Source organism: Mus pahari, chromosome 16 (genome assembly GCF_900095145.1).
Source record: "Mus pahari chromosome 16, PAHARI_EIJ_v1.1, whole genome shotgun sequence".
NCBI lineage: Eukaryota > Metazoa > Chordata > Mammalia > Rodentia > Muridae > Mus > Mus pahari.
This window is the reverse complement of record NC_034605.1, coordinates 31,565,053-31,577,397: the sequence shown is the minus strand read 5'-3', so window position 1 is coordinate 31,577,397 and position 12,345 is coordinate 31,565,053. Positions and strand designations below refer to the sequence as shown.

General features: G+C 34.8%; 1 protein-coding gene across 3 annotated transcripts; it reads right to left on the bottom strand.

The window, feature by feature from the left end:
• Nucleotides 1-2,386: 2,386 nt before the first annotated feature.
• Nucleotides 2,387-11,055, bottom strand: LOC110333863 (prolactin-2C5-like). Of its 3 annotated transcripts, none has more exons than XM_021215621.2 (5): nt 10,964-11,055; nt 8,449-8,624; nt 4,881-4,988; nt 3,591-3,773; nt 2,387-2,684 (listed from the first exon to the last, which is right to left on the bottom strand). In XM_021215621.2, exons 1-5 carry the CDS (start codon nt 10,992-10,994, stop codon nt 2,496-2,498), a joined length of 687 nt encoding a protein of 228 aa, XP_021071280.1. In that variant the 5' UTR covers nt 10,995-11,055; the 3' UTR covers nt 2,387-2,495. The 3 variants fall into 3 exon arrangements, with proteins under 3 accessions (XP_021071280.1, XP_021071282.1, XP_021071283.1); XM_021215623.1 differs by having other exon boundaries at nt 2,388-2,678; nt 10,964-11,054; XM_021215624.1 differs by lacking the exon at nt 4,881-4,988 and having other exon boundaries at nt 2,475-2,684; nt 10,964-10,994.
• Between the last annotated feature and the right edge of the window lie 1,290 nt (nt 11,056-12,345).

Sequence of the window (12,345 nt, the reverse complement as noted above, 5' to 3'; positions counted from 1 at the left end):
TCAAGAAATGTAGAAAGTAGCTATTACCAGCAATAAATCATTGAAATCATAAATCAGTGAGTTTACAATTTTTTATGACTTCTAATTATGTATCTAATTTTGTAAAAAGACAAAAACTGGAAATGTAGAGGGCTGAAGGGCTAGAAACATCAAGAAACTTTTTTTTAGATATTTTATTTATATTTCAAATATTATCCCTTTTCCTAGTTTCCCCTATGAAATTCCCCCATTCTCTTCCCCTACCCCTGCTCCTCAAACAACCCACCCCTGCTTCCTGGCCCAGGCATTCACCTATAATGGGGCATAGAACCTTCACAGGACCAAGGGCCTCTCCTCCCATTGATGACCAACTAGGCCATCCTCTGTTACATATGCATTATGAACCATGAGTCAAACCATGTGTTTTCTTTGGTTTGTAGTTCAGTCCCAGGGAACTCTGGAGGTACTGGTTAATTCATACTGTTGTTCCTCCTAGAGGACTTCAAACCCCTTTAGCTCCTTGGGTACTTTCTCTAGCTCCTTCATTGAGACACTATGCTCCGACCAATGGATGGCTGTGAGCATCCACCCTGTATTAGCCAGGCACTGGCAGTACCTCTCAGGAGACAGCTATATCAGGCTCCTGCCAGCAAGCTCTTGTTAGTATCTGCAATAGTGTCTGGGTTTGGAGGTTGTTTATGGGATGGATCCCCATGTAAGGTAGTTTCTGGATGGTCATTCCTTCAGTCTCTGCTCCAAACTTTGTCTCTGTAACTCCTTCCATGGCTATTTTGTTTCCCCTTCTAAGAAGGATCGAAGTATCAACACTTTGGTCTTCCTTCTTCTTGAGTTTCATGTGTTTTGCAAATTGTATCTTGAGTATTCTGAGCTTCTGGGCTAATATCCACTTACCAGTGAGTGCATGTCATGTGTGTTCTTTTTTGATTGGGTTACCTCACTTAGGATGATATCACTCCACATAAAACCAGAGACACTGAAACTTATAGAGGATAAAGTGGGGAAGACCCTCGAAGAAATGGGCACAGAGGAAAAATTCCTGAACAGAACAGCAATGGCTTGTGCTGTAAGATCAAGAATCAACAAATGTGACCTCATAAAACTGCCAAGCTTCTGTAAGGCAAAGGACACTGTCAATAAGATAAAAAGGCAACCAACAGATTGGGAAAAGATTTTTACCAATCCTAAATCTGATAGGGGACTAATATTCATTTTATATAAAGAACTTAAGAAATTGGACTCCAGAAAATCAAATATCCCTATTAAACAATGGGGTGCAGAGCTAAACAAAGAATTATCAACTGAGGAATACTGAATGGCTGAGAAGCACTTAAAAATATTCAACATCCTAATCCTCAGGGAAATGCAAATCAAAACAACCTTGAGATTCCACCTCACACCAGTCAGAATGGCTAAGATCAAAAACTCAGGTGACAGCAGATGCTGGCAAGGATGTGGAGATAGAGGAACACTCCTCCATCGCTGGTGGGATTCCAAGCTGGTACCACCACTCTGGAAATCAGTTTGTTGGTTCCTCAGAAAATTGGACATAGTTCTACAGAAAGATCAGCAATACCTTTCCTGGGCATATACCTAGAAGATGCTCCAACTTATAATAAGGACACATGCTCCACTATGTTCATAGCAGCCTTATAATAGCCAGAAGCTGGAAAGAATCCAGATGTCCCTCAACAGAGGAATGGATATAAAAATGTGGTACATTTACACCATGGAGTACTACTCAGTTATTAAAAACAGTGAACTTATGAAATTCTTAAATAAATGGAAGAGACTTAATATGTCATTATATACCATGTGCTTTCACCCAATAGAGGATGAAAGGGGAATATTAACACTAAATAATGTGAATATGAGAAAAAATTGAGGAAAGTCCAAATAAGTGTTGGAATACACAAGGTAAAAAACATGTGGCATATTTCAAAGATGGTTCAATTAAGATAAGAATTTAGATGACTATGTTTGAATAAAATCTTAAAGAAACTAAGAACCATTTAATAATTGTGTTCTGAGAGGTATTAAACTTTTTTAAAATTTTCAAATATTTGGTGATGGTGCATATTAAACATAATTATATTGGCTTTCAGAACTCTGCAAATTGTGTGATCAGTAGTGTCTGGCTTTAATTATCACAAATATTTCAAGTTTTATAGGCTCACCAAGAAATTTCCTAAAAACACCAGTTCTTGATTTCTACAAATTGACAAGTAATAAAATGCCTGAAAGATTTAATTAGTTACAAAGTGTGTTGGTTGCACATCTAACTTCAACTACTTGTGAAGTATTTGATTGCAGCATGTTGGTTGTATAGATAGGTGTTATATGAAATCCACAACAGACATTTTGATGCATTCCCCATTGAGACTTTTACATTTCTTAGAGCCACTTTTTATTTTTAAATGAGACAACAACAAATTCGAAGGATACAAATTTAAAGGCTGCTACATGATATTTCAGAAGCAGAGCACATGGAAGAAGTATCAGCAGTTATCTATTTTTAACATGTAACACTTCAGGACATTGAGATAAATATCAACCTTCTTAAAGTCATTGTCTAGGCAGCTGATCATGCCATATAAAGAACGAATGTGAGCATCTTCATTGTTGGATTGTAAGAGTGGCAGTCTGGACCAGGCAGGGTTCTTCTTTTCTTCATCTCCATTCTGAAGCTGATCATCAAAAATATATTCAAATGTCAATTATATTATAAGATTTTGGTGCCTATTCCTTCTACATGCTAAATGAATTTGTAAGAAGTTAGACTTTTCAAAATCAGCTAAGTGTATGGATTTCTGTGATGTTGGTGAGGGTAGCTAAAAGAGAAAGATTTGTTGCTTGCCTTTGTGTCTGATCCGTTACATTCTTACAGAAGTTGATAGATGGACAATCAGTAGCTTACTTGATTTTAGACATAGATTTTAGAAAAGGACAGTGAAGCAATAGATGTTTATTATATCACATAAGGATCGCCCTTTGTCTTCAAAAGTCCATGACTTGCTTTAAAAAAAAAAAAAAAAACAACAAACCATAGATCCTGGCATTGAAATACTCTCCATTTTTCTTTTTACTGAAAACAGTTCTTTTTCACATTTTTTTTTTTTTTTGCCAAGTCAATTCTTCTTATAATGTAAATATTCTTAACCTGAGATACAATGATTTTTATACTTGATGGTTTAAGATGCAAATATTCATGGGATGATGGTGCTAACAATATCTGCCCAGGTACTTAGGTGTTGTGGTTTCTGGTTATTTTGTTTGTTTGTTTGTTTGTTGCACCGAGAGAAGTAATGTTCAAATTAAATGAGGAGCACTTTTTTCCTGAGAGCCCTGTGATGTACGGTTGTGAATAAAACACTTCTCAGACAGTTGGGATTGCCAGCATCCAATTAGTAGTATGGCTTGTAGTTACATGGATGCCAAAGGTTTTTTTGTTTGTTTCTGTTTTAGTTGGTTTTTTTTTGTTGTTGTTGTTTGTTTGTATGTTTTTTTAAGTGAACTCATTTAAAACTCTATGCTTGCTCTGCTCACCTCTCTTACAAGAAGAAAAGTGGAAAGACATATATGGAACTACTCACCATGCTGCTTATGAGGGAATTAACCCCCTTCTGGACTGCGTTGATCTTTTTCTTTATGTCTGTGGCTTTGGAGATGATAGTATCCGGGACATTTTTTATGGTAGATAGTTCACTCACTAGATCATTCAGAGGGCTTTCCCAGACATCCAAAATCATGTCCGCTGATTTCAGAAGAGCTTCATACTGAGTAACCACATTTGAATAATATAATAGAGTTAGAGAAAAACAGTTTTTCTTCAAAAGACTGAAATAAGCTTCCCCGTTTCTATTCAAATATATTTACAATCTTTTGTAGTTGTATAAGTTGTATAAGTTCAATTGTAAAAGTATAAAATATAGTCATTGCATTGTGAAGTAGAATTCTAGAGTGAATTAAATTCATAAAGTTCAATAGAGTGCTTTCTGAAGTTTCTAGAGAAGTGATGACTCTCATGAAGTATAATCTTGATTTTTATCACTTTTCTTTATTATTTCCCTATGATTTGAATAAAAATTAAACAGACATAAACTGTTTTGCCATTAAGCAGAACATGTGGACACATTCTAACTGCACAAATGTATAAGGATGTAAGACAATTTTTAATCATCATAATATTATGATGGTTTATATAGGAAGTTGTAAGTGTGAGAAGATAAAAATAATTTTCATAGCCATAATATGTAGACTTATTATTGCACAGCAGGATGGCTCCACATTGGTGAATTCCTTTCTTTAGTTGGTTTTTATTCATGGCATATATGAGGACATTTAGGAATCAATATTTAGGATCAGAAACAAAAAGAAAATCATAATATTTAATACTTAAAAGTCTAGAGAAATTGTGAACTGGTTGCTAATACAACCAGTTCTGTCAACACATGGTCAATACTAATATTTGATAAATACAACTGCATAGTCATTGTCTAAGCCTGCATCAATATGGTTTTAGCCTTAAATTTCAATGGCAGTTTAAAAATTCCCTACAGAATAGTATGAATCATACAATTGGTGGAAAAAGGTTCTCTCACTGTGAAAAATTTATACATGCACGAAAATGTTACTTGGCACATTTCACTTACATGTCATCAACTGTGCATTATAGTTTTCCTTTTATTATACATTCTGTCTCTATTTCCCCACATAAATGATGATCATTTTCCTTTTATTATATATTCTATCTCTATAAATCATTATTACACCTGTAATAATGTTCCCATATAAACTTACAATACCTTTAATAACTTAACATATGGAAAATCAAGTGTACTATTTCAAAGTTTTGCTGAAAACTACATTGTTTGCAAACTCACGTGTGTGTGCCTGGCTTGTTCCTTGTTTTCTGGAGTGGAGAGGAAAGAAGTATGGCATCTCATGAGGCTTTTGTCTCTGAGCCCAGGCACTTTAGCATAATGGTTTTCCTGGAATTAATGAGATATTCAGTTGAGAGCAGAAAGTATGAAAGGGTTAAATGAACAGAAAGTAATGAATTTAAAGTGAGTACTAAAAACTGAAATTAATATATTACATAAATGACCATGAAAATTATTTTAATAAAAATTCAATTACATATTTCTCCTTCCTTTTTTTTCTTCAACCTCTCCCACATACCCTCTCTACTATCATTAAACTTCTATCATCCCACTCTTACTCCATCTTAATTCTTGGCATCTTTTTAATTTTTTTCCTAGATAGGGTTTCTTTATGTAACCCTGACTGTCCTGAAAGAGCTCTGTATACCAAGCTGGCCTTAAACTCAGAGATCTGCCTGCCTCTGCGTCTGAAGTGCTGGAATAAAAGGTGTGTGCCAGCATTACCTCATCTCTTGGCATCTTTTTATTTGATTATTATTGTTACACACACACACATGCACACACACACACACACACACACACATACACACACTCACACACAATCCCACATACATGAAGGTACACCCACACCGATGCATGTTGAGTCTGTTTAATACTTTTGTATGTATTATTTCAGGGATGTTCATTTAGTATTGTCTAGCCAATTAAGGAATTCATTCCTAGGAAGACTTTTAATGACATTTTAACCTTTATATGTAGTATCCATCTAAATTTCAAATTTCCCAGTCTCCTCTTTGCTATTTGCAGTCTTTCTAGATGTTGGGATTTGTTAAGCAGATGCTAAAATCAGCAAATCTCTGAATCACTAATTCTTTTAGGTGTCATTTCTAACAAATGCCACACTGTAGAACATTTCTTGCTATTATCTTTGTACCTACACAAGAATACCTTTTTTAGGTCATTAGGAATGCAGAATACTGTTGTGTTGGTTATGACTAAGTCTTAAACCCTGCATAGATTGTACTAGAGAACATAAGCCATGAGCCAACTAAAATGGAAACATATTTAGCATTTGCATATTAATCAGTGTTCAGTTTTTTATTGTAAGTACTCTTATATCTTTATTGTTTATTCTATTTATTATTTAAAACTAGTATTTAAAGCATTATTTAATACTATCATTAGTGAATTATTTGATAATTTAAACTATTTTTGATGATGATCCCCATTGGGAAATGCAAATGATAGAAATAATAGTGCGTAAAAAGTATGCTAGGGAGAACAGGCTTTGCAAACATTGAGCCTACTTCTCACATCCCATCCATGTTCAAGTCATACATGGTGACTTCATTGACTAGAGTAGAATATCTAACATACAGCCATAAAGGTACTTCCATTATGAAGATATAACCAATTTCCATGCATATACCAGACCTTGTTATTTGTTATTATAAAAACAAATATCTTGGAATTCATTAATAATAGTTCATAACATTTGGGAGTCTGAAGACCAATTGTAAGTTTTCTTGCTTTCCCTGATTTTCCCCAGTGTCTTTAACTCTACTTAATTCATGTAAGTCATTGCAATGGAGTTTCTTTTATTATAAGTTTGCAGTGTCCAGTGGAAGGTGACAGGCTAGAATGGTAGGCTAGGATAAAGTGTGGAGGAGAAGGGAAGAAGGGAAAGAAAGGGAATATCAAAATGATAGCTAAAATCAGGAATTATTTGAGGGGTACTATGGCAATATATACAGTATAAGCTTCCTAAACCATTTCCATATATGAAGGAAATCTAATGAAATTGCCAACTAATTGAGGAGACCGAGATCCATCTGACTTCCTCTTGTCACCAAATGAAGTTTCTATGAGTACTGGGTTGTATCTAATTGAGTTATTGCTCAAAGGGGTTAGAAACAATCAAACCATCCAAGATACACTATTTCTAAGATTATGGCTTATTCTCCGCAAACTGAAGCAAGGCCCTATTACTAAAGACACATCTACACAACTCATTGAACATGAAAAGGTTGGGATGGTGGCTCCATAGAGCCTTCACACTTGTGTGCTAGCATCTTTGTCACAGGAAGGTACTCTGTACACTATCAAAAGAGAAACATACACACTAACTCAGCCACAAATGCTTTGATATACAATGGTTTCCTGTCTACAAGATATGCTAGGACAACAGTGGTACAAATCTTGTGGGATTAAATAATCAATACCTGACAAAGAAAATCTCCAGAAAATATTGAACCCATACCTAACACTGCTTAGGTGACCAAAACGCTGAGACTGGAGAGCCCTGAGAACTAGATAATATCAAATGTTATTCTTCTAGAAACAAAAACAAACTAACCTAACCAAGAAAGCTCTTGCCATTCTGCCATACTCATAGGTCAGTGCCTTGCTCAGCCATCATCAGAGACTCTTCCTTATGCAGAAGAACAAAGACAGAAGCCCACAGACAGATAGCATGCAGAGAGTGAAAGACCTTGAAACTCGCATCTCTAAATGGGATGTCTCTACCAACTCCCTGTACTTAGAAGTCATGGAATCCTGAAGAGGATGTGGTAGAAAAAATATAATAGCTAAAGGGGAAGGAAGCCAGTGAGAAAAACAAGGCCCTCTAACTCAACATGATTTATACCCTTATGAGCTTACAGAAACTGAGGCAGCATGCACAGGGCACAGATCGTTCTGCACCAGGTCCTTTCTACTTCCCGTTTAATTTTTTTTTTTTTATTGGATTTCATAGTCTATGAAGGAGTTGGTCTGTTTCTTGTGTCCTCCCTTGAGCTCTTTGCTATTTGTTTTATCCAATTCTTATGTAATCATTTTTGTTTTATCTTATTTTGTTTTATTATTATCACTTAGAAGCCTGATTTTTTTCTAATGAGAAACACAAATGGAGTAGATTCCCCCCCAAAAGGGTGGAGGCAGACATGGAAAAAATCTGGAAAGAATAAATGGAGGGGAAACTGTAACATATATACATATATATACATATATATATATATATATATATATGCATATCTGTATAAGATATATATGTATCTATAGATAGATATGTATATATACATATGTGTGTATGTGTGTGTATTATATATATATTTATATGTATATATAATATGAGAAAAAACTTTTCATTAAAAGGTAGAATAGATGATATATAGATAGATAGATAGATAGATAGATAGATAGATAGATAGATAGATAGATAGACAGACAGATTGATAGAAGTGAAAAGTAGCCCATTAGATAAAGGGAAAGTGAATAAACATTTCCTTTGTTATGTCTTGCATGCCTTTATGTCATAAAAGTAAATTAAAATAAATGCTAAACAAAAGATACACATTGAAATAGTTGTGTTTCAGCTAATATTCTACATTTCATGAAAGTGTTCTCTTTCTGGCCCTATAATTCAGTAGCTACTGTGTTCTTCTCCTTGAGAAATAATGCTTATTTAAGATTTAGATTATGGTGCTTTCTGCTTTAGGATATACAGTATATCAACCATTGTGATTGAGACTTGATTTTCTGTGAAGGCAGAAGACAGTTGTGTACTTACAAAATCAGTGAACAGTTCTGAAACTTCTATGCTGATATTATGAGACAAACTGCCGGCTAATTCAAATGTGTCTTCAAAGAATGTGAAGCAACGAGCATTCCTCATTGCACACATGGGCACTGATGCGACATTCTTCCACAAGAGCAAGCTGGTCACCACCAGTAGGAGCAGTATCCCTGTTAAAAAGGAGAGAACCCACTCTGAGTTATATTCTTGTGAGGGTGTTAAAAGCCACCTTGTCAATGGAAGCCTCCTTGTGGTCACAGTGGCCTCCTATGAAGAAACAGTTTTTTGTTATTGCTTTGTTTGTTTGTTTGTTTTGTTTTATCACTTTGAGAGTACTGGATAACTTACAATGGGAAACCTAAGTTAAGTAATCATATTTTCTCATATTCTCATTTTGAGTCAAGAATGTTCCTTTTACACTTTTAAAAATCACACCCAAGAGTACCCTGCATTCTACGAACACTTCTTCCTTAATTTGAGTCAAGACAGGGTACTGAAGTCATTCTGTTCAGACCATTTAATGTCTTGTGACATGCTGTTGATTTTCAGTAGGAGGGGTAAGTCATGAGTTTGTAGAATATTTTTAAGAAACATTTATTTAACCTTATGTATATCAGCATTTTGCCTACACTTACATAGGTTTACCATATCTGCATCTGTTGTCCATACAGGCTAGGTGAATGCATCAGATCTCTTAGAATTAGAGTTATGTATATTTGAGAGCAGCTACAGGGTACCAAGAACTGAACACAAGTTTTGTTAAATAGCAGCAATGTCTACTCCTGATCCAGGCATTAAATTTCCCCTAATACTTGATGGGGCACCAATGTGACAAGGACATCTCTGTGGATTAGCTTTATCTTCAAATTACTTGGGAATAAACACACAACTTTTTACTAATGCTGAAAATGTAGAGAACTGTGTCAGTAAATTATTCCATAGTCTAAAATTGATATTTCTGCACCATAATGTCACATTTTTCTCTTTTGTCAATATCTCCCTACTTTGTGTAATGCAGGTATAACATTTTTGATAATGACAAAGATTGGTGTCATCAACAATTTATTTTTGAATAATGGATGTATCAATATTTAACAGTTTGAGTATGATCAATCAGCATGAGTTTATTACAAAGAAAACTCTATTAATTTAGTAATACTAATTGGAAAAAACTTCTGATGAGCTTAATCTTTGATAGAACTGAATACATGTAACTGAAAGTTAGGGAATTGGAAAATTTTACTCACAGGAAAAATCTGAACAAACACCACACACACACATGCACAGGCACACACACACACACACACACACACACACACACACAAACACACACACAAACACACACACACACAGTCTTCTGTTTATCATATATAGGAATTTAGAAACTTAACCAGAGCTAATGATTTTGTTTTATCATTTAATAGAATCCAGCTTAGGGTTGTTGTCTTTTCATCTTGCTTGTAAATAAGAGCAAATTTAAGCAACTATACTTGCCATTTTTTTCTGTCATTTAAGATTTCATATATGTTTTGATATTCACTTCACATTCCCTAACTCTTCCCAGCTCCACATCCTCTTTCTCAGCCATACATCTTTGTGTCATTAAAAAAAAAACAAACAAATACAACAACAACAACAAAAAACAAAACAAACAAAAGAACATTTAAGATCAATTTGTACTTGCAAATATTCTTGGAGGTATAGTCCTCTACCAGATCCTGGTTAAGTTACCAGGAGTCACACACATAAAAAAAAAAAATATTCTCCCCCCTCCCAGCAGCTTAGAATTGCCAATAGCTTCAGGTGTAGAAGATTGTGTGTCTAATGCCCCCCCCCCATTCTTGTATTTGGTCTTGTACAAACTTGCACAAGTTTTATGGATGCTAAAAGTCTACTTTCCTTGAATGAAAACTTTTAGGCTACATAAATGTGCATCTGTTATCCTCACTGACTTATCCCTGGAATAACAATGACTGCATCATTCTAATCCAGCAACTCATAGTAGAGAAACCAGAATCAGGGTATGTTGCTTTGCCCTTCTGCTGTTATTATAAAATCTATCTTACTGATTCATTACAGTGAAAAGCTTCAATATCTGCAGTTTTGCCTTTGTAAAAGTGATCATTCCATATTCTGGAACTTTCTTTGTCATTCAAAGTTGTGTAGACATTCAACTGTCTACCAATAAACACCAATACTTTTTCTATTTTCTAACTTAGTTCAATTAAGACAACAGAAAATCTCTCTAGACACTGCTATATAATCTCCTCGGTAGATGGCTCCCTTTGAGAACCACTGGTCGAAGAGTTAGTAGTCACTGTCTAGAGAGATGATTTGAAAGTACATCTCAACTGTATCTGCTTTACTTCTTTGGATAGAGCATTAACAAATATCTGTTCACTTCATTTACAGAGATAATAATGCCAAAAAAGTAAACTTTCCAATCCATCTTTGTACAGGAATGAGATGTTAAAGTCAACTGGAGGAAGTTCAGAGAAGAGCAACTTACAGGAACTTGGTTGCGTCAATGACAGCTGCATCTCTGCGGAGTCCCACTGCAGCTTGGCTGCTGATTCAGGAAAGCCGTTTCACCAAAGTCCTGTCTCCAGTTAACTTTCCACCTCCTATATAGTGCAGCACATCATCCCCAAGGCCACACACTGCTAGGGGGCAGGAAGAAGCAATGTCTGGAATCCAAGTTGAGGATACCATTACTCTCACCCATCATTAGATAATAGCCTCATTACAACAATGATTAACCTTGGTATATAGGCATTATTTACCTCATTTTTATGCCATGACTATGGTCCGAGTTATGTTGTAAATCACCAGAACCATTTTTGATCCAAGAAGACTGATATGAATTTATTACATTTAAGGTTTATCTAATAGTTCTTTAGGTTCTTATAAGTAACAACCATAGGTACTTGCTATAGACCTGAGTTTAAATCAAATCCAAATGTACTTGTTTCTCCCCACAATAGTTTTTATCAATGTAAGGTGAGTTTATATATCTGGCTTGGAATGGTAATGATCTTCTTTAACTAAGCAGCAGGTCCCTTACTGATACTTGATAGCAGTGGCCATCATAGTACCATATGATACTTTAAAACTCATCAATCTCTATGAGTTCTTTTACTTCTGTCGCAGTAGATTCCTATGTTAAGCAACCAGAGAATGTGGCATCTCCTTACATAGTCTCTTATATTTTGTACTGTTTGCATATGATTCACTGAAAGTATTTTATATTACAGAGATGTGCAGTGGCCCTCACTATTGTAGAGCTCAGGGAAAGCTAAGTATATGAACTATGGGATATTTTAGTAACCTTGTTGTTTAAACTAATACATCTAACCATGATAGATAAATGCTTTCAAATTGTTAACTGCAATCTTTGCTTGCAGATAGATTTCCAAATCTGTGCAATATTAAATGTTATCTTGATACAGAGGAACCTTAGAGATAGTTATCAGAATCATTGAAGGCCCAGTTATCTCTGCAGCAGACAAGTGCTTGCTGAATTGAATTCAATATTTTCTGAAACGTTGCAAAGCAAGCAAATTTCTCATTAATGTGTTATAATAAATAAAATAAAAAAACACTAGTCATTTCACTTGTGTCCTCTAAAGAGCAAAGTTGTAGAATATAAGATACACCCACATATTAGCCAAAGACAATATGACATCATGATTTTTTTATATTCATCATAAAAACAGGACTAAGAATAACATATGAAGCTGTGATTCAAAACTGCTATAATTTTTGGTTACACAGTTTGGTAGCTATTATTTCCTCTTTTTGTGAAGGAATCTTGTTTGAAATTTAGATTATGATATATTTCTACTTCAATTTATCATGTGTCCCAGGAGCTAAAGTTATGGCAACTCAATA